General features: G+C 45.3%; 2 protein-coding genes across 4 annotated transcripts; both read right to left on the bottom strand.

Annotated features, from left to right (window-relative positions):
* Positions 1-3,398: 3,398 nt before the first annotated feature.
* Positions 3,399-11,414, bottom strand: LOC138593832 (protein phosphatase 1 regulatory subunit 3C-B-like). Of its 3 annotated transcripts, XM_069664915.1 has the most exons (4): positions 11,246-11,414; positions 9,499-9,974; positions 8,553-8,687; positions 3,399-8,393 (listed from the first exon to the last, which is right to left on the bottom strand). In XM_069664915.1, exons 1-4 carry the CDS (start codon positions 11,257-11,259, stop codon positions 8,101-8,103), a joined length of 918 nt encoding a protein of 305 aa, XP_069521016.1. In that variant the 5' UTR covers positions 11,260-11,414; the 3' UTR covers positions 3,399-8,100. The 3 variants fall into 3 exon arrangements, with proteins under 3 accessions (XP_069521016.1, XP_069521014.1, XP_069521015.1); XM_069664913.1 differs by having other exon boundaries at positions 3,399-8,687; XM_069664914.1 differs by having other exon boundaries at positions 3,399-8,687; positions 9,499-9,938.
* A 1,655-nt stretch (positions 11,415-13,069) lies between these two features.
* Positions 13,070-27,029, bottom strand: LOC138593769 (rho GTPase-activating protein SYDE1). Its single transcript, XM_069664859.1, has 14 exons — positions 26,802-27,029; positions 22,654-22,934; positions 20,888-21,401; positions 20,459-20,797; positions 19,965-20,157; positions 19,405-19,568; positions 19,195-19,314; positions 19,015-19,103; positions 17,283-17,420; positions 16,927-17,053; positions 16,077-16,252; positions 14,872-15,154; positions 14,472-14,762; positions 13,070-14,364 (listed from the first exon to the last, which is right to left on the bottom strand). The coding sequence occupies exons 1-14, from the start codon at positions 26,884-26,886 to the stop codon at positions 14,180-14,182; spliced, it is 2,985 nt and encodes a 994-aa protein (XP_069520960.1). The 5' UTR covers positions 26,887-27,029; the 3' UTR covers positions 13,070-14,179.
* Positions 27,030-27,237: the final 208 nt, after the last annotated feature.

The following is a 27,237-nucleotide window of genomic DNA, read 5'->3' as shown; positions in this document are numbered from 1 at the left end:
TTGATGAGTCTTAAACACACACATGCTGATGTTAGAACAGGTAGGATGTCTACCTGAGACACACACACACACACACACACACACACACACACACGCACACACATCTGAGAATCTGAGAATCTGATTTGCTGAGTTGTAATTTGAAATGTTTCTCTCCATGTGTGAGACTGTGGCGCCCCCTGCAGGCTGATCCCTGCTGCACCTTAAAGGATGTAAAATAAAGAGTGTGTTCAAACTGAGGAGGACAGATGTGGCGCCCCCTGCAGGCTGATCCCTGCTGCATCTTAAAGGATGTAAAATAAAGAGTGTGTTCAAACTGAGGAGGACAGATGTGGCGCCCCCTGCAGGCTGATCCCTGCTGCATTTTAAAGGATGTAAAATAAAGAGTGTGTTCAAACTGAGGACAGATGAGGAACTGTAAAATGTTTGTTTCTCAGTGAACCAAAAAACATGGATCAGAAGTGTTTAAATTATTCATCTTTATGTCAGATGATGCTGATTAATGTGAGTGTGTGTGTGAGTGTGTGTGAGTGTGTGTGTGTGCGTGTGAGTGTGTGTGTGTGAGTGTGTGTGTGTGTGTGTGAGTGTGTGTGTGTGCGCGTGTGAGTGTGTGTGTGAGTGTGTGTGAGTGTGTGTGTGTGTGTGCGTGTGAGTGTGTGTGTGAGTGTGTGTGAGTGTGTGTGTGTGCGCGTGTGAGTGTGTGTGTGAGTGTGAGTGTGTGTGCGCGTGTGTGTTTGTGAGTGTGCGTGTGCGTGCGTGCATGTGTGTGTTGGTAAAACCTTTGAGAGCTTCAGGTGATTATTGATCTGGGATCAGAACAGGACGTCTGTAGATCAGAGACGGCGCACGGGACGGCACACACACATGCTCACAAACTACTCTACATACACACACATTTGTTACATTACAAATAACACACACACAATAAGTTGGTTAAAATGGGAACGGGCCTCAGAGGAGGAGACAGATGTCATGAGTGCATGATGTTCGAGTGTCTCTTAAAGGTAAAGTTGTCACAGTCTCTGACACGTGCTGGTCATTTGTTCCAGGAGTGTGTGCCCCGAACAGATACCACCAGTCGCCTCGGTTCATTACAGTCTCCTCGAGTTTGTGCTCTGGTGTTTAGACTGTAAAAACAAGACACACATCCAAAGTTTGGAAACTGTCAAAGTCTAAAATATTATACTTTCTTGTGATATTGCAATAATGGAAATGAAAAAGTTTCTTCTTGAAGAGAGGCTTGATGGGTAGAAAAAAAGAAGAAGAAAAAAAAATAAAGAAAGACTGTTACTAATGTGTCTGTGGCTCTCATGTTTCTCTGTGTGTGGAGCTGTCTATGGTGCTGAAACAGAGCGGAGGTCTAAATCCAGGTCATCATAACAGCAAGTGTAACCAAAGAGAACTTGTGTTGAGAGGACAAACATGTTTCACAGTGATGCTGTCAGGTCCAGGATCAGCTCAGATTCTAGCAGCGTCTGATGTGCGTGTTCTCGTCACAACAGAGAAGTTAAAGTGTTCAGGAACATAAAGTTATTTATCAACGTGAATGTTGACTTCTTAAAGCCGCTCCTCCTCCTCAGGGGACGCTTCACAGAGAGGACTCTCTGACTGTGAGGGATTAAAGCAGGACACTAGTGAGCACGGTAACACACTCAGTGATGTCACAACACTGCTGTGGTGTCACAACTCCAGTAATGCTTAGCTACGATCAGCTGAAGGAAACAAGACGATGAAGCGACGTCAGAGGATTAAAATCAGCAGAACAGCAGCTGATTTAATCCTCTTTTATAAAGTGTGTGTGTGTGTGTGTGTGTGTGTGTGTGTGTGTGTGTCAGGTCACTTCCTGTTATATAAGTGTGCAATCTGTGAATGTAAACAGTGGTAGAAGCAGTCAGGTTGTGTTCAGGATTTCATGCTTATAAACAGTCTGCACACAAACGCCCCTGTGTGTGTGTGTGTGTGTGTGTGTGTGTGTGTGTGTGTGTGTGTGTGTGTGTGTGTGTGTGTGTGTGTGTAACTATACCGTCAGTAACTGTTTGTACATTCACACTTCAGTGTGCTTGTCTGTAACTGACCCCAGAGAAACAACACCTGCATGTTGGTTCCTACAGGAAGTGACCTTTATTTTGTTGATGATGATCAGAGCTTCAGACAGCTGGGGGGTGCACTACGAAGCAGGATCAGGTGTTATTGAGATACCTTCAGGGTTAACTCATAGTTTTCAGTTCTACGAAGGTTGGACACTTCTAACCGGCCTAGATCACCATGGTAACTTATGCTGAACACCTGGCCTGCTCCGGAGCAGGTTATGTCCGAGATAAGAGATCAACCTGAACTAAACACCACCTACTGACCAATCAGAGCTCTTGATTTAGGAGGTCTGAGAGCTGCTCATGAGAGGGAGGAGGGAGGAGGGAGAGAGAGAGAGAGAGCGGTACCCCCCAGGTGTTCCTTCACCAGCTGCTGAGGTTCATCTGCACCCGTCTGTCTGCAGGGAAACAACAGGTACACACTCCGCCCCCTCAGTCACATGGTCTGTGAGCTAACTGTATCATTGTTCGTTAAGGTCTGCAGATCTGTGGATAAAATGTTTCACCTGTTTGTTGAACGTTAACATGTGAGCTCAGTAACACTCTCCTGCTCTGCGCTCAGTGTGGACTCAGTCAGCCGGATGATAATGTGACAGAAAGAGAGGAATGTTAATCGTCTCTGTCTCTGCCGCTCTGTCGCTTTAAATCAGACTCTGATCTCTGCTGAGGCTGAAACTCACACTCATCTATTCCTGCTGGAGCTTATCCTCCACTGCTTCTCTGAAATCAAAGTTGACCTCGTACCCGTTACCACGTAACCTACAGGAACACGCTAAGACAGGACTGTTTCACTTGCATATGAAACGGCATTTGGATTGCATCGAGCTTCCGTATCGTGACGTAGTTCCGAGTGAAACAGGACGTGCAGGCGGGACATATCATTAGAGGGATTTGATTTGATCGTTGAGAAGTGGGCGTAGACAGAAGTTCTCCACAGCGCAGCAGCTAGCTAACTGACCGAGCGTTCTTGGTGCTCTGCGGCTAAATGTTGCAGATTGATTGGTTGAAATTGTTTCACCGAAAGAAGAAATGATTTTGATATAAGGATACAAATAAACGGATTTTCTGTATTTTTTTGGCCAATATTTTCAAATAGATGCACAATGTTACCGTGATGATCTAAAAGGATTAAAATGACAGTCTTAATTTCACCTCGACTTTAAAGAAAAACTTAAAAACAATAATCAATCTGCCTGATCCATTAAAAGTTACTGTTTTATTTTGAAACTCTTCAGCAGACTGATTATGATAAATGGATGTGATGTCAGCAGAGAGAAACAAAAGAACCCGGCATTTAAACACTCTAAACATTAGACTTTTATTCTGAAAGGACACACAGAAAAGGAACAATCACTTCCTGCTTACATCACTTCATGCTTCAGCAGAACATCATGACATCATCATTACATTGCACATACAGCCTTGCTACAGTACTGTCGCTAATGCTAGCAGCCAGCTAGCTTAATATCATACCAAACAAAATGCCATTAACCATGTCTGTTTAGTTAGTACATGCTAACTTAGCTAACCTGTTGCTCGCCAGAGTGTTGTGTTCAGGTCACGTCAGAAAAAAAGAGTTCATGTCAACTCAGTTTCAGCAAAAAAAATCAAAATAGTTGACCTTTGACCCGAGCTGCTGTGACCTCAGTGCATGCAGAGGATCACTGCTAACAGCTATTTAAAATGATGACTGAGTCACTGAAATTCAACAATCATCTGCTAATAACATTAGCATTGTACATATTGAACTGACCAATAGAAACACAGAACAGGAAGTGAACACAGCTTCACAGGCCGGGACGTCTCCGAAACAGGAAACGGCAGCAGCGACACAACAAACATCAATTCAGACTGAAACCAGCTCACCGAGTTCTAACACTAACCCAGCCGGCGTCGTTTGGCAGCTGAGCGAGCAAATAATGTGCCAGCTGGAGACCTTCACCTGTAGAGCCTCATCATTCACAAACACAAGGCACCTGGTGTTTTTCAGGTCTAAAGTTTGTATTTACAAAAATCTGACATGACTTGAACACATCACAAGGCCACAGGCTGCGTTCAACAAACATCTCGACTCTGAAACGTTGACTAAAACACAACTCAAGATTTATGTTCAGTTATTTCATGAACAAGATTCACTTTAAACACATTCAATTCCCTTCAGACTCCAACACTTCCTGTCACATGATTCATCAAACACACGCATACACACGCATACACACGCACAAACACGCGTGTGCGCAGTCAGTGGCAGCTACAGGGTAAGAGCACTCAAAGTGTTTCCTAGCTTAGAAAAGGCTTTTAAACTGGAGGGGCTACAGGAGCTTACAGGAAGTGCAATGCTGGGTCTGAAACATATTTAATTAGCTACATTAGCGCGTGAGATTTTTCAGTATGAAACTAACAGGAAGTGAAAATTACAACATGGAATATTACAGACAGCACGGGAGAATCTATCGACATAAACATCCCATAATGCAATGCAGCAGTGATGACAACAACGTAAGAGAAACAATGAGTGGGCAGCTCTGGATAAACGTCAACAACACTTTCACTTAAGTGTTACATAGAAATACAGCAGTTACCATGACAACAATGCTACAGTGGGAGACTAAAATGCATAGCAACATCCTGGAACTTCCAGTTACCAGGGCAACAGACTACGTCTTTACTAAGTCTAAATCTCATTCTGACAAAAGCGCTTTTAGACAAACAGAAAGGAAAACAAATAAATAAAACGTCTATTTAACCTTTCATTGAATGCATTGACCTTTGACCTCATAAGCTCAACCTGTGGACCAATAAGAGGAAAGCTTCTTTACTGGGAAGTTTCAGTAACTGAGTCTGACTATCGTTTGTGAACAGCAAGCGTGACCGATGCTAACTCTGCTGTAGAGATTGACAGTTAGCTCTGTGGGTTAGCTTCTTTAACCTTTCAAACATCAGACACATCCTGTCTCAACACCACGCTGAAACACTAGTCCATGCATTCGTTACTATCAGGCTGCTTTAACACGTCTGTAAGGACTCTGCAGCTGGTACAAAATGCTGCACGTGTGCTGACAAGAACTAGGAACAGAGATCACATCTCTCCTGTATTAGCCTCTCTGCACTGGCTTCCTGTAAATCACAATAACAATAACTTTATTGATCCCCAAAGGGAAATTCACTTGTCTGGCATCTCATCTACCAAAATAATCTATAAATATAAAATCTAGAATAGAATTTAAAATCCTTCTTCTTACTTACAAAGCTCTCATTGGTCAGGCTCCATCACATCTCAAAGACTCGTGCCGTACTACCCCTGGAGAACATTGCGCTGCCAGGATGCAGGCCTGCTTGTGGTACCTAAAGTCTCTGAGAGTAGCAGTGATGTTGATGTTAGAGAGTCCCCGACTCGTTTGCTGTTGGTTTGGTATGATACGGTTATAATTAACAGATATATACATGTATGTTCAAAATGTGTCTAAAATTAAAAGAATAAAATTGTAAATCTGAAAAGTGAAATAAAAAAACAACTCGGCCTTTCTTCTGCGTGACATGCAAACGTCGGACATTGACCACATGAACATGGCCTGACACAGTCTAAAAATAAACCCACAAACAGTGATCAGAAAATTAATGGAGTCAATCACTGTGACACAAAAATTAAACTTAACTTACACAGTGGAAAGTCTGGTGATGATAATAAAATGATGCAGATATGTGGTGCTCTGTGAGCAGCCTTCATGTAAATCAAGTCTATAGCATTAGTCAGTGGTTACTTGTACTTAGTGAGCGGTAACGGGATCTATGCACAGGCGCGTCGGAGCATAAGGAAACGGCAACCTTATAATTTTAATGCGTCAGAGACGCAGGATGCGTACCTAGCAACATCACTGGAGTAGCATAACAGGTCGAGCCTTCAATCATCAGGCCCCGCCTCCTCTGGAATACCTCAGATATCTGAGCTGTTTCAAGTTTTCCAAATGAAATTTCCTAAGTGTGAGTTAAAGCCCCTCTAATGTCAAGTTTCAGCTTAACAACTGAGCGTCTATTTTCCACGAGCTGATAGCTTCGGGAGATCACCAACGAAAGCCCAGATCAGAAGCTCATCAGCTCCTCCGGTCAGACTCTCAGAGGTGACACAACCTGAGAGACACACGGATGAGTCGCAGGCAGCTGAATGATGACATTTCTTCTGACTGCCGATGATAGATGCGACTTCTTACAGCCAATCAGAGCACAAGATGCAGGCGAGGGATCTATCAGGGGGACAAGTTTTAACTCCGGAAATAGAATTGATATAGAAATATCATACACTGAACAAAAATATAAACGCAACACTTTTGTTTTTGCTCCCATTTTTCATGAGCTGAACTCAAAGATTTGAAAGGCCGATTTCTCTCTAAATCTGTGTTAGTGAGCGCTTCTCCTTTGCCGAGATAATCCATCCACCTCACAGGTGTGGCATATCAAGATGCTGATTAGACAGCATGATTATTGCACAGGTGTGCCTTAGGCTGGCCACAATAAAAGGCCACTCTAAAATGTGTGTCCTCACGCAGCGCAACACATCTCCTGAGTGAGAGTCAAAGATCAGGGCAGATAACAGAAAGTGTTCAGATTAAAGCTAAAATTCTGCAGCTCTCAGAAAGAAGAAGTTCTGATTGTGGTTGTGACGTTATTAAGACCAAAAGTTTCCCAGTTAATTGTCTCATTATAGCCCTGTGAAACTTTCCTGTATGACAACAATATTGTATACCAAAGGTGAGAGTAAAACATCTGTTTATTCCCCAGATGTCACATTTCAAAAGACATCATGAAGTAAAGTGCAAGTTTTTTGTTTGTCTCTTATTTTTCATTCTAACATCAATTCAGAGCCGGTGCTCGTTCTCCCGGCGTGAATCTCAAATAACTGACTTGTCTGATTTGAATTTAAGGTCTTCAAGGGTGCAAACATTTCGACTGAACCCAAAGAGGTCCAAGAAGCCCCTTTCAGGTTGTTCACAGGTGGCTATGGATACAACAAAAGTCAAGTCTTCATCCTGTCCAGCCTTGAGGTGCAGGGAAGTTTGGACCTTTGCTTTCAGTCCTGTTCAAAAACCAGACTGGGTCAGGTCAGGTGTTCAGGTTGTTGTCAGGAGGTTTAAGATCCTTGAACTGAAACAAAGATGAACTGCACCTGAAGGCATCAAGGTTTAACACGCAAATCAAGAGTCTGCAAGAGGGTTTTCATTATTCAGTCCACAACACAAATTCATAGACCTGGAACTCTTTTCTGGAACAGTCTTTTCAAACCGCAGGTGACGGTCTGTTTTCAGGTATTTTCAATCTTTGGAAAGCGATGTTTCAAGCTGGTGTTTCAGGACTTAAATCCACGCCGCTGGTCTCCTCTGACAGCTGATTTAGCACCTGAACGTTTTTTTGAACATGTGCAAGGACTTGAACCACTCATGGATCTTTGGGAACATCTGTGGGAAACTCAGTTTCATGATATTCTTGCATATTAGAAAAGTGAAGCTCTCTAATGGCTGGCAAACTTAGCTCTTACAGAACAGCTAAAACTCCCTTTGTAACTTCTTTACGATTTCCCATAAGGCCATTCCAGGTATCCAGTCGAGTCAGTGTCTGTACCCAGCAGGGTCTGGTTCATCTAGGGCAGTGATAATATATGATCCTTGAACGAGTTCCAGAGTGCAGTTCTTAGCCCAGTTGTGGCCCAGTGTTGGCACCTGGAAGATGGTGGGCACACTTTTTTTGTTTCATTCATCAAGAGTCTGTAGTGAGTTAGAAACCTGGACGTGACAGATTCAGGCCGCTGTCAGTGACTCCTCGTTCCTTCGTTCTGCATCCACACAGACGTTAACTGTTCTCTTTGACTCTAAAGGATTCGTGTGAGGGCAGCTAATGTGAGAACAATCTATATCCTACCACCACACCTGGATAAACTGGAGGATAAAAAGTGTGAGGATCCTGTGAAACTCCTACAACTCGGGCACAAAATCACATCCAAACCAGTCCCATGGTGGTCTCACCAGTAGGGGGCACTTGTCTCCACACGGACCCAGCTCTGCCACTCAGGGAAGATCCCTGCTGACGTCCTCGGACTTCCAAAGGGATCAAAGTCCACCCCCTCCCTCTTCTCTCTGGCTGTGTCTCTTTGGATCTCCAGCCCGGGGATACTCTCAGTGCTCCGGCACGGGCTGCCGTTTGGCTCTGCTGCGCCCACCTGGTAATTGTTCCCATGGTTGTTGTCCCAGAAAGTTTGATCTGGGGTCTGGTACTGAATGCAGAACTCCACCCTGTTCGAGGGGTCAAGGAACTCTGGTACCAAGACAGAGAATGAGAAGGTATCGGTGTCAGGACAGCCGTAGACGTTATTCAGGTACAGACAGGGAACATCCTGGAAGGAACGCCATGAGTCAAAGGTGATCCGGACTGAGACGGACTTGTCAAAGCAGAGGTTTCTGACCTGAACCGTACCTGACAGCAGGCGGTCCTGGACTGAACAGGTCTCCAGAGAAACCTGCTGAGCTTTGAGCCGGTTCCTCAGGTCCAGATAGTCTGCAGCTGGCTGAGTGAAGTCCAGAACCAGGACAGAACCACGATCTGCTGGACCTGAGAGAGCGACCAAAAAGAGAGGGTCAGATTATGGGGTCAGATTATAGGGTCTGATTATAGGGTCTGATTAAGGGTCAGATTAAGAGTCAGATTATAGGGTCTGATTATAGGGTCTGATTAAGTGTCAGATTAAGAGTCAGATTATAGGGTCTGATTATAGGGTCTGATTAAGGGTCAGATTAAGGGTCAGATTAAGAGTCAGATTATAGGGTCTGATTATAGGGTCTGATTAAGGGTCAGATTAAGGGTCAGATTAAGAGTCAGATTATGGGGTCTGATTAAGGGTCAGATTAAGGGTCAGATTATAGGGTCTGATTATAGGGTCTGATTAAGTGTCAGATTAAGAGTCAGATTATAGGGTCTGATTATAGGGTCTGATTAAGGGTCAGATTAAGGGTCAGATTAAGAGTCAGATTATGGGGTCTGATTAAGGGTCAGATTAAGGGTCAGATTATAGGGTCTGATTATAGGGTCTGATTAAGGGTCAGATTAAGGGTCAGATTATAGGGTCTGATTATAGGGTCTGATTAAGGGTCAGATTAAGGGTCAGATTAAGGGTCAGATTATAGGGTCTGATTATAGGGTCTGATTAAGGGTCAGATTAAGGGTCAGATTATAGGGTCTGATTAAGTGTCAGATTAAGAGTCAGATTATAGGGTCTGATTAAGGGTCAGATTATAGGGTCTGATTAAGGGTCAGATTAAGGGTCAGATTATAGAGTTACTGTGTGATGTGCTTTAACAAATCAAAATGTTCCTTTGTAATCTTTACTTCCTGTTCATTACTGATCAGCTGCTCTACAGCTCACCTTTGTTGTCCCCCAGGTGCAGTCCGGTGGTGACGCCCTCTATCTCTGTCAGATGGAACTGCAGCTCAGTCAGCAGTTCATCCTCGGCCTCATCAAAGACGTGGATGTAGGTGAGAGCGAGGCCCAGAGTATCTGCGAACACCACGTTCTTCTTCTTCTTCCTCTTTGGGCACGTTTGATTGTCATCGATCTCTGAGTGTGCTGTTGTCTTGGCCGCTGTTGCCGTGGTGATGGTGTAACTGAAGGCGTCGTCCCAGCTACTGGAGGTTAGACAGGGCCGCAGCGGTTCACAACACACTGATGTAGAGCAACGGTTGTAGTCATAGTTACTGAGGAGAGAGCGCAGAGGAGGAGAGCTGGCCAGGCAGATCCTCATCGCCATGTCGACGGGCATGATGGGAGACGAACCCCCGGGGGGAGGGTTCAACATGTGGAGGACCCTGAGAGAGACAGACAGGTTCAACTTGTGGAGGACCCTGAGAGAGAGACAGACAGGTTCAACATGTGGAGGACGCTGAGAGAGAGACAGACAGGTTCAACATGTGGAGGACGCTGAGAGAGAGACAGACAGGTTCTGTGTCTTTGGATGTTTACTTGCAGAGAGCGGAAAAGCAGCCGCTTAGCTCCGCCTACCCTCTCTGGCAGACCAACCACTGCTGGCTGATGGAAAACGCATCACTAACTGGGCGCCACCACAGACACCCAAGGCCTTTCTCATTTCTCTATTTTGTGCCTCCTCGTCTCCTCGATCCTCCTGCCTGTGACCCGGAAATCGATGTCAGCACGCCATCTTGAAGGATTTCTCAATTCATAAAATGTATCTCGAGCAGAGAGGATCGAGGACCGAGGAGGCTTGCTGGAGGAGCTATGAGCGAGGATACACCGGTGACATAAAAAGAGGCGTGAAACACAGCTGGAGTAAACAAACCACGGCAGGAGCCTTTTGTTGCATATCTCTGCTCTGCTCCTGCAGCTGTGCCACACATCAATTTAATTGACGTCGCTTTTAAATGACGGCTCTGAAGCAGGGATGTCTCATGTTGTTAAATGCCTGTTGCCGCGACTCCTCTCTCCTCGTGTCTCTTCCTTGCCTCCTCCGCTCGCATCTCTGGTGGGAGGGACTGAGACGCGAGGAGAGGAGTCGAGGAAAGGACTCGAGGAGGCACACATTGAGAAATGAGAAGAGCCTCCAGTCCATAATAATACTATACACTGCAAATGCAAAGGCTTTCATCAGTAGGCCGTAGGCTCAGTCACCATTGTGTTACAGAGACTAACAGACATTTATTTACATGAACATCTTCATGATTATATTTTTAAATACTCTGAAAGGAGACTTTTACTCCTGTATGTGTGGAACAGTTTGACAAAGTGTGAGATATAAATTATTATATTATATATATAATAAATATATATTATTATTTAAAGTATATATAATATTTAGAATGATATAATTTGTAATAGATGATGAAGATCACGTGTGTTGTCTGAGTGATTTTTATTTCCGTCTCTGATTCACGGTTTTTACTTCCGATGATTTCTCACATTTATTGATTTCAATATTTCAGTCCGAGGTCAGTGAACTCCGCACGAGCTCAAATGGGAAGAAAATAAACAACTTTTCAGACTAAAACAGATTAAATAGACCTGATAGATGAGAAACATCAGAAACACGAGCAGCAGACAGGCAGACAGACAGACAGGCAGACCGGAAAGTGCTGTGGCGCAGTTTCTTATCAGAGCTCACCTGGTGCAGTTCATCGAAAAGTTTCTCTCTCCGCAGAATCCGCTTCAGTCCGACGACACGAGACGTTTCTGTTCCTCTTCCGGTTTCTTTTCTTTCTTTTTTATATTGTTATTTTTCAGCCATTTCTTCAGGAAGAGCGCAGACACTGTGCGCGCGCAGACACGCCCCCCCTCCCGAGAGAGCGAGAGAGAAAGAGAGAGCAACCAATCAGCTCTCTGAGCCGTCAGCTGCTCTCTCTCTCAGCCAATCAGAGAGAAGCCAAAAAACAAGCGCTTTCCAGCAGTGACGTATCAGAGGGGCGGCGCCTGTGGAGGACCCCTGGGAGTTTTATCCCTGAGGTAAGACTGACAGGAAGAACTGTTTCCCCCTACATGTGAAAATATCAGTAAATACAAAAGTAGAAAAAGTTTAAAACGTGGAATAACAACAATTTGTTTTAACAACAAATCGAATCACTTGTGTTGACAACTTTAATACACTGATTATATTTGTTAATAATAAAACACGTAACTTAAACTTAACAAAGACACTGTTTTAAGTATCATGTGACCTGTCTTTTAACAACTGTTTAACAAACAGGAAGTACCCTTTAAACAATTACAGTGTAAGAGCTACAGAACAAATCATTATATCTGTTTAGCCCCCTACTGGACATTAGAGACAGTGCAGGTTTAATACACTCGTGTATTGGCGTCCCCTGTTAAATACAGTCTATTAAAACACTGACGACTAATTCAGTTAACTTAACACAGAACAAATAACATGATGAAACTGTCACCTTGAGCATGTCGGTGTTGTAGCCTACTCCACAGGTGTGTTTTACCTTCTCACCAGCTGGTCCAATAGTTGAACCTGCAGACTTTTTGTCCCAAAGCCCTGCAGCCCTGAAGTTAAATCACCAAAATAAAAGCTTTGTGATGATATATGGATGCCGCAGTCCCACAGGAGCAGCGGAAGAGAAGATGAATTATTATGTAGTCAGTCAGGATGTCCTGTCAGACAACACTGAGGGCACAGAGGCCTCACTTCACCAGGAGCACTGTGTCCTTTTAAGGCTGCAAGCTGCTGACAGGAACACTCTGAGCGCCCTCTGTCTAACTCAATCTGTCAGTTTCTACGTTATTCAACGTGATGAAGTCGTTTGTCAATCACTTCAAAAACACAGCATGTCTGCTCTGACCTGTGGGCCGTAGAAATAAAAACTTCACTTGCATGTGACGACACACCAAAGCATCAAACTGTGATGCTAGCTTAAATGCTATCCAAGCAGCTCAACAATAAAGTGGACGACTGAAGATTGAAGAAAAGTTCAGTCTGCTTTAAATCTTCTTCGTCTGAAGCCGGTCGCTCTCTGTCCCACCACAAAACAATCCAGACACAGGAGCCGTCTGTTCACAGGCTGTCAGTGTGATGAACACTGAACACCGAGCGTCAGAACCAACATCCACTGTTCAGCTCATTGTATGGACACACCTTTAATCATCTGACACGACTCTGTGCACACTGTACTGTTATCTCCCTCATCTGTTACACAACTACATCTTGTTATCATATGATTTCAGCATCCTTTGACCTCCTCATCAGTGCACTGTTGTCTCTCGTAGCTTTTACATATCAGTTTAATGTTTAGTATCTAATGTCTAAGGTAGGCTTGTAGTTTTTAGTTTAATATTTAATGTTTAAGTGTACATAGAGAGCGAAGTTAAACTGGAGTCACATTCCTCGTATGTGTTCATACCTGGCCAATACAGCTGATTCTGAAGCAGCGAACTGAGGCTACGGCTTGAACTGTGACCCTTCAACTGTAACAACCGAGTCATTCAGTGAAGAAGAATACTGTGTTTAATAATTGGTCAGGTTAATAACATGTACAGACATCAAACAGGAACTGTGCTTCATCACTTTGGTTACATCATCTGCATAGAAACATCGTCATCGATAAAATAAGTGCTTACTGAAGTTGTGCAAAACAAAGTAATACTGTCAAAAACATGAACACCAACATTAAAACATGAAAGAGGAAAAATTCAACATGTGTAACTCTGAATATGGCGTCTCTTCCTTCTGTGGTTCACAAACTCATCACAGAACCGTACCGAAAATACTGAAGACAGCTGCTGCTCAGATCGCTCTGCTGCTCAGCCTGCTAACACAGACCTGCATGCTAATGCTACATGCTAACGATGGTAAAACACTGAGTTATCAGCCAGTCAAAGTCGAGTTCATCATTCTGTGCTTCGTACAATCTTTTTTCTGATCTTAGGCGATATATTTTACTCTTCATTCATAATTTTACAGATTAAATCCTCCACATATCTGACAAGAAAAAAACGGTTTAAATCCTATAAGAAGAAAGAAGTTTCAGGAGTTCTGTATGTGGCGCAGAATAAGAGGAAGCTGCTCTGATTGGCTGAGGCAGCAGAGCGACGAGTTCTGCAGTTTGTTCTCTTCCACTAACAGTTTCAACAAGTTCAAATATGGCTTCAACAGTGCAAACAGCCCGACACGGTCCAACAGGACCCGACCCTGATACCCAGAGCAACGTTCACTTCTGATCCTTCAGAGGGTCTCTATCAGAACATCGATAATAATAGTGATCAGAATGTTCTCCTCCACAGACAGAAACGCTCCTCCTTCATATTAAACCTGAAGCTGGGTTTATCTTTGGATCACAGAAATAATTAAAAAAAGTTTTATTTTATTTTTGGCACTGACTGCTCGTCGTCCACGATGACCAGCAGGATCAATCACACCTGTCTTCTCGACTGAACCTGAACTTCACTGAGGTCAAAATAGATCCAGAACGTCCACCTTTTGGAACAAGCAGTTTCAATTCTGACATAACCCTTTAAATACGGCTGACTGGTGAGCAGTTTTCCTCCTCTTCTTCCTCCTTCTGTTGTTGTTCGTCGGCGTCCTCCTCCTCCTCCTCCTCTACAGACAGATGTTGATGTGTTTGGCCAGCTCTCGGTCCAGGTCATGGATCAGAGTGTCAAAGTCCTTCAGGCTGAGTCGACAGTTAAACGGAGCATCAAAGTCCATGAACTCATCCACATACAGACCTCCTCCTCCTCCTGATGACCACGCCTCCTTCTTCTCCTCCTCCTCATCCCCGCTGCCTGAAACAACAGCAACAACAAGGAGTGAGAATGACATATATAGATGTTTCGATGGTGCATAGTGCCAGAGGTGTGGCTGCCATCTTTGTTTGGGTCAAGGCCTTTACCTCCGTCACTCTCACTTCCTGCCACCTCATCGTAGTCAGCCTCGTGTCCAGACAGAAGATCCCGTCCACAGATGCTCCAGTCTCCGGCGTACCTGTTGATTGGAGGTGGACTCTCCAGCCGGGCCAGACCACCGCGACCACGACGTGACACCACCACCTCCTCCTTGGGGTTCTGGGGCAGAGCCAATCGCAGCGCAGGATGCCGCTGCCACTGGGTATTATGGGTAAGAGCAGGGGAGGGAGGCGGTGAGGCATCAATGTGGTTGTCTACTTGGGGATGACAGGCCGGCACTGAAGAAAGAGAAATGTAAACCAAATAAGCAAAGAGTCACCTGCTGAAGGTAAAGGTAAGAACATCTGTGAGTTCCTGAGTGTTCTGCTTTGTAGACACCTGTCTCACCTGGCCACAGCTGCAGCAGGTAGTGCAGCGCCTCGATATGTCGTTTGAAGTCCACTGCACTTGCTATCTCTTCACCAGGACAAAAACCCTTCCCTCCTCCTTTTCCTCCCCTCCCTCCTCCTCCTCCTCCTCCTCCTCCTCCTCCTCCCACCCTCCAGGCCTCCTGGGTCGGGGTGAGCAGCACCGGGCCGAAGCAGACTGCCAGGTTCTGGTGTGTCATCCTGTTGGATGAGCTGAAGGATGCAACCAGGCTGAGGTGATCCAGCAGGAGGGACAGGGTGGCCTGGAGTGAAACAAAGTGAGTTAGCTCTGCTCTGACCTCGTCCTACATGATATGATGAAGTGAGCTTGTCCCAAGAGATGATCTGGATCCTTTGGGGGCGCTAATAAAGATCAGATACCAGCAAGACATGACTGATCCACGATAAACAGAACCTTCTTGTCAATGACCTTAAATCCATTACACCCATTGCAAGAGTCCAAGACAGTTATGCCATCATTCTCCCGTTACGATGTCAGACTCACGGTTCAGTTTTTAGAAGAAAGGTGACGTAGCAGAACCAGAGATATTGTGTAGTAACAGTGGCAGCAGCTAAATAGTCCAGCAGCAGGGATGATCAGCAGGCTACACAGATCACTTCCTTTATCCAAGCTCCACGTAGCTTTCTCTGGAGACACTGAAGGCTTATGCTTCTTTAAAACATGCGCAGTATAACTCTGCATCATCGGTTGTGTGTTAGCTTACAGTAAACGGATCCCAGTCAGTTCCACATGTTGAGGTTTAAAGTTGGTTTGGTTTGGTAGGGGGTATGGACTGATACGAAACGGTATCAGGAGAAAAGTCGTTTGATTGGTTCAACCTTAGAAGTTCACGTTTAGCGTTGAATATTATTTTCAATATAACTACTGAACATTTTCGTGAATTAGGATTCTGGTACTCAACGTTATCTGCTGAAAGCTGAACCAGATCATTTACAGAGTATTTGAATCATTACAGTGGATCGGTATGTGGTATGAGTTAACATCAAAGAGGAGGGGTATTATGGGTAATCGTAGGGGGCTTGGGCTTTCAAAGGAGCCAATAAAAAAATCATCAACCAGATCATTAACGTGCAGACACATCAGTTCAAACACTCAGCCGTTCAAGCAACATTCAACTCTGTTAGAGGAAACTGTAAGTAAGCTGTAGTGGTATTCTGTGTTACCCTCTCTGGAGGTGGCAGACAGGACAACAGCTCCACAGTGCTCTGGGCCAGCGCAGAGTCAGGGGTTGAAGGTAGGACAGGTGGGGGTCGTAGCATCATGGCCTCCCTGACGACCTGGTACAGAGTCCTGGTGATGAGCTGAGACGGAAGCTCCCGCAGGTAGTCCTTCAGTATACCTGAGAAAACACACAGGACTGAGCACAGTCTGGAAGAGAACAATCCAACAAGTCATCAAGTCATCAAGGTCAAGTCATGAAGGAAGAGACTGAGATATTTAGCCTGGGTTCTGACCTTTAAGTTAAAGTTGAAGTCCTCACAGGCATTAATAACCCTGCCCGAGTCTCAGCAGTTCTTTCTGAACTATTGAGATCCTCTGTTTGTCATTGACATCAGGTCTAGTCTGAACTATTGAGTGAAATCTCACATGTGATCGTCTCATAATGACCAGGATCAGTCTTTCCTGAGGCTGACACCTGCAGGATTTACAGCAGTCATTTAACTGGGTCCAAGTGTTTAGGGTCAGGTGCTAGTCATTTAACTGGGTCCAAGTCATTAGGGTCAGGTGCTAGTCATTTAACTGGGTCCAAGTGTTTAGGGTCAGGTGCTAGTCATTTAACTGGGTCCAAGTCATTAGGGTCAGGTGCTAGTCATTTAACTAGGTCCAAGTCATTAGGGTCAGGGGCTAGTCATTTAACTGGGTCCAAGTCATTAGGGTCAGGTGCTAGTCATTTAACTGGGTCCAAGTCATTAGGGTCAGGTGCTAGTCATTTAACTGGGTCCAAGTGTTTAGGGTCAGGTGCTTGTCATTTAACTGGGTCCAAGTCATTAGGGTCAGGTGTGTTGTACCAACCTGTTATGACGTTGATGTCGGGGTAGAGGTCCTCGCTGAGGCAGACAGCTGAACTGTTCCTCTCAAACCAGTCCCTGAGCTCTTTCTTCACTGCAGCAGAACCACACAGTCTGTACAGACCCACCACCTGAGAGACAGACAGGCAAGCAGACAGACAGGCGGGCAGGCAGACAGACAGACAGACAGACGTTCACTTTAGGTAGCTTCTTTCACATCCAGATTTCAGTCAGCACCAACAACCATCTGTTCTTCCTTTAAACAGCTCTGATGAAGGTCATGATTTATCTTGTCTCACCTGTACTTACCTGTAGTTTATCTAAGAGTGGAATAATAGAAAGCTGTTCCTACACAGATACCTTCAGTCCTCTCCGTTCTATCTCTGCCACAGTTTTCTGGATCAGTAAAGGAACCGGAGAAGCAGATCCTTCTTTCTCCACCAGATGGTGCAGTTCTACCCCGAACACATTAGCAGGACCTGATGAGTCACTGCTGGGCTGTGGGAATAATAGCACTTACATTTTACATGTTATATTCATACTATAATAGGGCAGTACTTTGGTATTGCTGAAGTTATGGTGTTGCTAGTTTACATTAGTGGAGTTTGTAGAAGTTCATTGTGACTTTGATATAAATGTGAAAGAACACTATTGAGAGAAGCGATGGTATTAGTATTAGCATTGGATTAGCAGTGGTTGCGGTGGTATTAGTATTAGCATTGGTAGCGGTGGTATTAGTATTAGCATTGGTAGCAGTGGCATTAATATTAGCATTGGTAGCAGTGGTATTATTATTTGCATTGGTAGTGGTGGTATTAGTATTAATATTGGTAGCAGTGGTATTAGCATTAGCATTGGTAGCGGTGGTATTGGTAGCAGTGGTATTAGTATTAGCATTGGTAGCAGTGGTATTAGTATTAGCATTGGTAGCGGTGGTATTAGTATTAGCATTGGTAGCAGTGGTATTATTATTTGCATTGGTAGTGGTGGTATTAGTATTAGCATTGGTAGCAGTGGTATTAGCATTGGTAGCGATGGTATTAGTATTAGCAGTGGTATTAGTATTAATATTGGTAGCAGTGGTATTAGCATTAGCATTGGTAGCGGTGGTATTGGTAGCAGTGGTATTAGTTTTAGCATTGATAGCAGTGGTATTAGTATTAGCAGTGGTTGCGGTGGTATAAGTATTAATATTGGTAGCAGTGGTATTGGCATTAGCATTGGTAGCAGTGGTATTAGTATTAGCATTGGTAGCAGTGGCATTAATATTAGCATTGGTAGCGGTGGTATTAGTATTAATATTGGTAGCAGTGGTATTAGCATTAGCATTGGTAGCGGTGGTATTGGTAGCAGTGGTATTAGTATTAGCATTGGTAGCAGTGGTATTAGTATTAGCATTGGTAGCGGTGGTATTAGTATTAGCATTGGTAGCAGTGGTATTATTATTAGCAGTGGTAGCAGTGGTATTAGTATTAGCATTGGTAGCGGTGGTATTAGTATTAGCATTGGTAGCAGTGGTATTATTATTAGCAGTGGTAGCAGTGGTATTAGTATTAGCATTGGTAGCAGTGGTATTAGTATTAGCATTGGTAGCGGTGGTATTAATATAAGCATTGGTAGCAGTGGTATTAGTATTAGCAGTGGTAGTGGTGGTATTAGTATTAGCAGTGGTAGCGGTGGTATTAGCATTGGTAGCAGTGGTATTAGTATTAGCAGTGGTAGCAGTGGTATTAGTATTAGCATTGGTAGCAGTGGTATTAGCATTGGTAGCGGTGGTATTAGTATTAGCAGTGGTATTACTATTAGCATTGGTAGCGGTGGTATAAGTATTAGCATTGGTAGCAGTGGTATTATTATTTGCATTGGTAGCGGTGGTATTAGTATTAGCTTTGGTAGCAGTGGTATTATTATTTGCATTGGTAGTGGTGGTATTAGTATTAGCATTGGTAGCAGTGGTATTAGCATTGGTAGCGGTGGTATTAGTATTAGCATTGGTAGCAGTGGTATTAGCATTGGTAGCGATGGTATTAGTATTAGCAGTGGTATTAGTATTAGCATTGGTAGCGGTGGTGTTCGTAGTATTGCTGTGTACCTGTGTGTCCCATTTCTCCTGTAGCGACAGTTTGACATAAAGAAGACCTCTTGGCTCCAACTTCACACAGAGCTGCTGACATCGACTCCCTGAGAGACCAATCCAATCATTCATTCAACACATATGATCATGATGTTTACATTTAGACCTGATTTAGTTTATAAGAGTAGTGTGATGAACCTTTAAAGAGTGGAGGGATGGAGACTCCGCCCAGACAGCAGACTCTGTTCCTGGTTGGACCAGCTGAAGTCTGACTCTGATCCGTCCCTGATTTAGAGCCTCCAGGTGCCTGTGGAATCACTGCACAGACAGAAATATGTCATCACACAGACGGGTTCAAAGGTTTGGGTTGAGAAGCATTTAGTAAAACACATCAAATGTAAAGAGTACCTGGTGTTAACACCACTACACGGAGCTGTCGGGCTCTCTCCAGCTCCAGGTTGAAGGCGTGGTTTAATGAGAGGGCGGGGCCTCGAAGGGTCAGGAGGGCAGTCCTTGCTCTCGTCACTCCGTCAACCTGGATGGCCAGGAAGACCTCCTTACTGCCCTCTGACCTGAGGAGACACATCCAAAGAGACCAGTAAAGAGAGGGAGGCACATTTGAGTATTGATCATAAACTGTGGATAAGAAGTGGACGTGGCCTAAAAATGAATGGTCCCATGTAAAGTCACATATTTAATGAAGCAGGGTATGCTTTAGGCCGAGACTAACTGTGATTGACAATTGCAACCCATCATACGTATGTGTCTCGTCCAAATATGGTCACCGTTTATTCAATTAATTTATTAGCTTATTGTTGTACAGTTCAAGTTCAGCTCTCTGCATAAACATGTTTACCAAGAAATGTTTCTGTCTCCCGTTGAACAGCCAATCAGCTGCCACCTTCAGGCCATAATGACCTGATATTATCTGCTGTTAGTTTGTTCCAGGTGCAGTGACGAGTATCTACCTGCTGGTCTTCATCTCCTCCAGCCCCAGCAGGTGGACGGTCAGTAAACCTGTCACCCTCTGGCTGCAGCGTGGAGGCTCTGAGCCCACGTACAATCGAAATGAACTGACGTCACATGTTTCCTGGGGATGTGTTATGGGAGGGGCCTGTTGCCGTGGCAGCAGCTCGGGGGAGTCCCCATCACTAAGATAACCTAAAAGGAAAAACATGTATTTATAAACAGAGAAGATGGTTTTCCACACTGACTTTTTGACCTAACTCATGATGCAGTCGAGTGTTGCACTTCAGAAGACCTCCTTGTGTTGGTGTTACTGAACAGTGTTCCCAGTTTACAGTCATTTACTGAGAGGCATCTCAGCAGGGTAACTGCTGAGGATTTCCTGCCTCCATAGGAAAACAACACTTTAAGAAACTAATTAGTAACTTCTAGGACAAATGCATAACTCCCCTCCACACTTTGTTCCACCACGGCTTCAAACACTTAAACTGTTCACCTCCTTTACTGGAACGTCCTCTCGATGATCTTTGCAGTGGTCTGGCTGGAGGGGCAGAGCTATCCAGGTGATATCTGCTGATCACATTCTGGTTGGACAAGGCTGACGATGATGCAGCATTCTTACTGGTCGAGTCGTCCCCGCCCCCTTTGTTGTCATTTCCCTGACGTTGGGCACGAGAGGAGGAGCGGAGGCTGAGTTTGCGGCGGAGCTCTGGTAGTTTCTTCATCTTCAAGGAGAGTCTCCTCACTGTACCAGGTGACCTTAGTCTGTCGATCACGCTGCTGGACACACCCCCTTTCTTTTGGGAGGCGGGGCTAGAGTCTGAGGCGAGGAAGTCTGACAGAGACAGAGAACACAAGTTATTAGTGTGAAAGAGAAACTCACTGCATTATAAATTCAGACTCCACAGGTAGAATCAGCTCTTACCTGTGTTTTCTGTTGTGATGTCATCAATACGGTGGCTAACACTTGAATTTGCACCCTCTAGTGGACAGTCACTACCATGTTTCTCTGCTGACCCCATCCACACTCCTCCCAGCTCTGCTCGGGTTTCTCCTGCTCTCTTTGTTGCTCCTCCCTCCCCTTTCTCTTCCCTCCTCCTCCAGATGTCCTCCCTCCTGCATGGACCTCCTGCGTCCTCCTCCTCAGGGATCGGGTTGTACCAGATGTTGCTGCTGCACTCCTTCTGCAGCCCACAAGCCTCGTCTGAAGCCTGGGTCTTTCCTGAAGACAACACCCAGGCTCTGCTGCTGCGGTCCAGGCTCTGCAGATACGCCCGCTGACCAGACTTTGTGCTGACAGAGGTGGAAGGAGCATCACTGGTGCCCCCTGCTGGCTGGAAAGCCTCCTGATGAACAGTCGTAGAAGTGACAGGAGCACAGGAGGTGCTGGTAGAATCCCAGTCCAGACCAACACACATCCTGTCCACACACTGCCCGGTCTGGGAGCCAAGCAAGAAGTGGGAGTCAAAATACTACAAGGATGGGTCAAACATTGACTAACAAGAAGGACAGTTTGAGGTACTTAAGGAGAGGTCAAACAACCAGGAGAAAACTAGATAGTTGAGTCCATCTGCAAGGAGAGATTGATCAAGCTACTGGTACCACAACAAGAAACAACAGGAACTAACACAGGCAAATCAAGAAAGAAGGACCACCCATAAACCAGAAGAAGAGATCCATCTACCAGGACAAAACAAGAAGTAGGGATTAAACTTCTTGGAGAAGAAAAAAAGACATGGTCAAACTAAAAGGAGGAATCAAAAAAGATGGCTCCTGTCTCAGGAAACAGAATAAGGAAGAGCCCCAACTACCAAGGTTTAAGCAAGAAAGAGAGGATGCACTTCCAACAAGAAGACAAAAGGGAAGGATAAGACTGCAAGAAACAAACCATGAAGGATGGATCTGAAGACCAGGAGCAGATTAAGAAGGGAGGAAGGGGTGTACAGGTTGAACTAAAGGTCAAAAATTCAGGAAAAAACAAGGAGGACTACCCAGAGGAGAGCAAAAAGGAAGGTTCTAGCCACAAGGGACAAGGCAAGCAGGAGGGATTTACTTATCAGGAGAAGAAAGAAGAGCTGTTGGAACTCAAAGGCCAAAGCAAGAAGGATGGATCAGGTCTCCAGCAGGATATGGAGGGGCTCAAATCACAGACGGTAAAACAAGGAGATTTTAATTTTTGAGCAGTAAGTGGAAAATCAAACGACAAGAAAGTGACCACGAAGGATGGGTTGAAGGACTGAGAGCAGAATAAGGAGGAAGAGGGAAAGGGAAACAGCACAGGTAGAAGGTAACGTGGTCCAGCAGCAGAGGCAAGCACCATTCATACACAGAGCAATTCAAAGTGCTTTACACAGTTAAAGACATGCTGCAATATGTGACAATAAACATGTAAAAGGTTCAAATGGGAAATAGATTAAAATATCAGCTCAATTAAAATAAGGCCTCAGAGTCCTGGATGGTTCATATGTCTCAAGCATATCAGACATGTATTTGGGCGCTGAGCCACAGAGAGCCTTTTACACAAGCAGAGAGACTTTGAAATCAGTTCTCTGAGTGACAGGTGGTCAGTGTGAGGATGTTTAAAGAGTAAACAGGAAGTAGGCTTCAGTCACCAGTGATGTGAAACGTATTAAGATAAAACACACTTTCATCATTCTGTGGAATCAAATTTGCAACACTTCCATCGTGTACCTTTTCCTGTGCTAGCCTCTGACTCCAGGCCTGCCCTGATGCATCCTGGGATATCCCTGATGGTCGCTCCCTGTCAGAGGTTCTTGGGGCGGAGCTGGAAGCCCAGTAGGAGGGCGGGACCACAGAGGCCTGCCGTGCCCACTGCTGTTTCTTAGCAACAGTGATGTGGTTACACGGGGGCGAGGGAGGGTCTGGGTCTGACGGGGTTCTTGTAGTCGTCATTGATGGTGACGATGGTGATGAAGAAGTCTGTAGGACAGCATCAGGCTTAACTGGAACATCTGCAGGACACACACACACACACACACACACACACAGGTGCTATGAGTATCATCATAGTTGGACTGACGTCTGTGTTTGGTGTTGAGATGTTAGGGAAGTTCTGAAGTGCACAGGTGCACCAGCTCCTCTGTATGATAACAACCCAAACAAACACCAACACAGAGTAAAAACAATCGATCGATTATCACTTCCTGCTCCTGGAGCAGACTCTGGATCTGTGGACTCATGAGGCCTGATTGGAAGTCTGGGAATGACAATAGCACAGCGAGATGCATTGTGACCAGGAGAGAGACTGCACAGAACAATAGAGAGGAGGGATGTGACTCAGGTAACAGCAGACATCGTGACAGGTGACGCTCTCTTGAGTTCTTCAGAGCTGAAACACAGCTGACCGCTGTGGATCCTGATACGATGAGTGTAGCTCCTGAATGTCCCCTTCAGTCTGTCAGTACGACATCGGACCGTCCTGCTGCTCAGATCGCTAGTCATCCATGATCATCATCATCAATAATCACATAATCGCTTCCTGTGTGTGCGTGTGTGTGTGTGAGATCCTCATGACACACAGAATTCATAGTATCTGACTGAGCTGCAAGAATTCACCTTCTGTATGTGTGTGTTTGTATCTGTCTTGTACTTAAGTTAATCTTCTTTCCAAATCTAAGTTTATTTCTTTCCTGCTAGTTACCATGGCAACTGTACTATTTATATCACAAAAGGACCCATTGGACATTGTTAAAGACCTCTTAAACCTCCTCAAAGAAAACTAACAATGATCCTGTGTGTTGGTCCTCCTGAAGACCAACCTGAAGGACATCAGGTATTTTCTCTGCTGCTTCTTTGGGACCATTCGAACTTCTAGTTTGACAAAACAATCCGTCCTGCGTCCTGGACAGGCTTCAGAGATATTCTGACCACTGGTACCTTCTCAAGATCGACTTGAACCTGTTCAAGGAACCCATCTTGATTCCCTGGAAAGGCATCAGGATAAGAAACCAAAAACATAACTTTTGGTAACTCTTCAAGGATTCCTGACAACCCCTAGAAATGCCCCACCCATAGAAGACCTGTGACTTCCTCCAACACTCCTTTAACTTTAAAGGCCCGCTCACCTGAACTGAGTCCCACCAGCAGAGGGAAGCAGAGCTCCACTCAGATTCAAACTGTCCGAATAATGGCGCCCTATTAAGTGGTTGATGCTAACATGTTGGCAACCAGCCAGCAGCTTCCACATCCAGCAGATAGAAAGCCACGTGATCCTCCCACTAACAGTACCTGGGGTTCCTCAGGGGTCTCAGTCCTAATTATTTCTACATCACCATCTGCTGATTTATTTGGCCACTTGGGGGCGGTAGTTTACCCAGAAAACATCTTCCTCTGGAGGTTGAATTTCCATTAAAAGCTCGTAGTTGGACCTGCTCATGCTAACATACTGATGCTAACGTGTTTCATTTCCACCCCAGCAGTTACAGCCACACCCCGCTCCATAAGGAGTGGTGCTCTGTGTTTGGTCTCCACCTCCTCGTAGTGCTCCTCCTGATCACCAGCTCGTCTGACTCCCTCTTTATCACAGAGACTCTTCAGCAGCTCTGATTGGTTACAGCAGCAGACAGGAAGTGATTCTCTCCAGAGGGCGGCCTCCACTTCCTGTCATCTGAAGGAAGCCAAAGAGGACCTGATATAGGACTGTGTGTGTGTGTGTGTGTGTGTGTGTGTGTGTGTGTGTGTGTGTGCGCGCCTGTGTGTGCGCATTAATAATAAAACATCTGTTTTACATTTTCAGCAGCCTGAGAAATGCTGATCAGTGAGGAGAGAGGGAGGAGGGAGGAGGGAGGAGGAGGAGGGAGAGGAGGAGGAAGGAGGGGGGAGGAGGAGGAGGAGGCGGGGGGTAAATAAACAGCTGTGACTGTGCAGATGTCAATGAGCTCTCTGTGTTTAACACTAAACACACTGCTGTCTATTCACTATTCATTAGTCCTAAACACACGCCAGCATTTAGAGCTGGTGTGTAGTTAGTGTGTGTGTGTGTGTGTGTGTGTGTGTGTGTGTGTGTGTATCACAGTAGATTCTTTGATTTAAATGAAAACTCTGTGTTCTGTTACTTCTGATATTTACTATATTAATAGGACAGATTGACATTATAACTCTTATATTTATAACATTTATATTCCACTGACACACTGATGCTTTTTGTCCCTCACAGGCTCCCATCCACAAAAGTTTCCTCATTGTGACGACCTCACAACTGTCCCTGTTGTCCTGCTGCTGCTGTGGTGTGTACTGTATGTCATCAGACAGCATACACACACACACACACACACACACACATATACTGTATAAACACAGTATGTGTGTGTGTGTGTGTGTGTGTGTGTATTTTGATGTGTAGCTGAGTGCAGTGTGATGTCTGTAGAGTTTCAAATGTTTGTGTTTGATATCTAAGATCTCCACTCAGTCCAACTTACTGTAACATCACAGAGAGATAAACAGGACGTAACACACACACACACATACACACACACACGTCTAATGACAGGAAATGGTCAGCTGACCCAGTTTGCCTACAGGAAGCTGAACATTGAAGCTGTGTGTGTCGATGATGTGATTACAGGCGGTCGGACACACTGTGAGCATCTCGCCTGCTTTCGTCACCTCCGAGAGTCTGAGACAAAAACTAGCTTCTGAAATCACTGCTAATGAAGCTGATTTCCCACAATGCAACGCTGTACTCTGCTCACAGATCGGTCCTGAGAGTCAGAGCACCAGTCCTTCAGACTGAAACACCCGACAGCCTCAGCTGCACTCTGTGTTTACTGCTAATATGCTACATGCTAACACATTCATTTATGGTGGACATTATAGCTGCTAAACACCAGCATATTAGCATTTAGCGCGTAGCCCTGCAAGTCTCTGAGTACAGGCTAACAGAGGTGTTAGCGTGCTGCAGACTGAGCAAAGGTTATATAATTACACTTTAGTGAACACTGAGCTCACAGACCTGTCTGCCTGTCTTTCTGCCTGTCTGTCTGTCTGCCTGCCTGCCTGTCTGTCTGTCTGTCTGCCTTCCTGTCTGCCTGCCTGCCTGCCTGCCTGTCTTTCTGCTTGCCTGCCTGCCTGCCTGCCTGTCTGTCTGTCTGTCTGCCTGCCTGCCTGTCTTTCTGCTTGCCTGCCTGCCTGCCTGTCTGTCTGTCTGTCTGTCTGTCTGTCTGTCTGCCTGCCTGCCTGCCTGTCTGTCTGTCTGTCTGCCTGCCTGCCTGCCTGCCTGCCTGTCTGTCTGTCTGTCTGCCTGCCTGCCTGCCTGTCTGCCTGTCTGCCTGCCTGCCTGGCTTCCTGTCTGTCTGTCTGTCTGTCTGCCTGTCTGTCTGCATGATGTTTATATAGAGCTGCTGTGTAGAGACGAAGGTGACTGATCCTGGATCAGTGAAACGTTCACTGACTTCATGTTTCCTTAGTTCGTGTCTGATCTGACATCAGCTGTTGGACCTGCAGAACCACCAGAACATATTCTGTTAGACGCTCTCATCCTGTGTGTCACATGGTCACACATCTCACTGCGTGTTTCTCTCAAACACACACTTCATGTTGACAGCAGAGTGTTGGTGAGCAGCTCTGAGGACGTTACACACAAAGAGACGAGCTCTAGTGATCAGTGAGACTTCACTGCAGCGCTTCAGTGACCCAGTGAAACTTCTGGGCCTCAGAGTTTAACTGTAACAAAACGTCCTCAGAAGGATCTGACCTCACACACGCTGTAAGAACTCATGAGGACAGTGTTAGACAGGGTTAAAGTTAAAGTTGAAGTGTCTGAGGATGTTTGTTCTGTGCTGCGTTCACTGACTGTCTGTAAACATGATCGTCCTGCTCACCGTTTAGTTTGGGGTCGGTCTTCCTGCGGGTTCTGTCTCTGCCTCTCAGCCGGGAGAACGTCCTCTTCAGCAGCGGCTCGGCCATGATGGACCCCTCCTCCTCCTCCTCCTCCTCCTTGGTGCTCCTGGGGAGGAGAAGACTCCTGCAGGAGTTCAGAGGAGTCGGTGCTCCTTCATCTCGTTCAGCTCTCAGTGTTGAGGTCTCGCTCGGCCATGGCTGCGTCTCCTCTCTCTCTCTGAGCTGCAGAACAGGAAATGAATTCCTCACATTCTTTCCCAAACTACCCCTCTCCTCCTCCTCCTTCTCCTCCTCCTTCTCCTGTTCCTCCTCCCACTCTCCTCCCTCCAAAAGGGAAACAGGGAGAGGCAGAGGCTTCATGGGAAATGTAGTTCTGAGCCTCTCAAAACTTAATGTTCTAAAAACACAGAAACATGT

This window comes from Semicossyphus pulcher, unplaced genomic scaffold (assembly GCF_022749685.1).
Source record: "Semicossyphus pulcher isolate SPU_LCO1_2020_fin unplaced genomic scaffold, fSemPul1.0.p SCAF_16, whole genome shotgun sequence".
NCBI lineage: Eukaryota > Metazoa > Chordata > Actinopteri > Labriformes > Labridae > Semicossyphus > Semicossyphus pulcher.
The sequence above is the reverse complement of the archived record's forward strand: the minus strand, read 5'-3'. Positions and strand labels throughout refer to the sequence as shown.

What these genes read in the sequence shown, in the direction of transcription:
- LOC138593769 (XM_069664859.1), bottom strand. Translation starts at nt 26,886, where the DNA reads ATGGCCGAGCCGCTGCTGAAGAGGACGTTCTCCCGGCTGAGAGGCAGA. An exon ending in GACCGACCCCAAACTAAACG is followed by an intron (nt 22,935 to 26,801) that starts GTGAGCAGGACG and finishes TGTGTCCTGCAG; the next exon opens with ATGTTCCAGTTAAGCCTGAT. An exon ending in AGGAGAAATGGGACACACAG is followed by an intron (nt 17,421 to 19,014) that starts GTACACAGCAAT and finishes TTATTCCCACAG; the next exon opens with CCCAGCAGTGACTCATCAGG.
- LOC138593832 (XM_069664913.1), bottom strand. An exon ending in GCACCTGGGGGACAACAAAG is followed by an intron (nt 8,688 to 9,498) that starts GTGAGCTGTAGA and finishes TCGCTCTCTCAG; the next exon opens with GTCCAGCAGATCGTGGTTCT.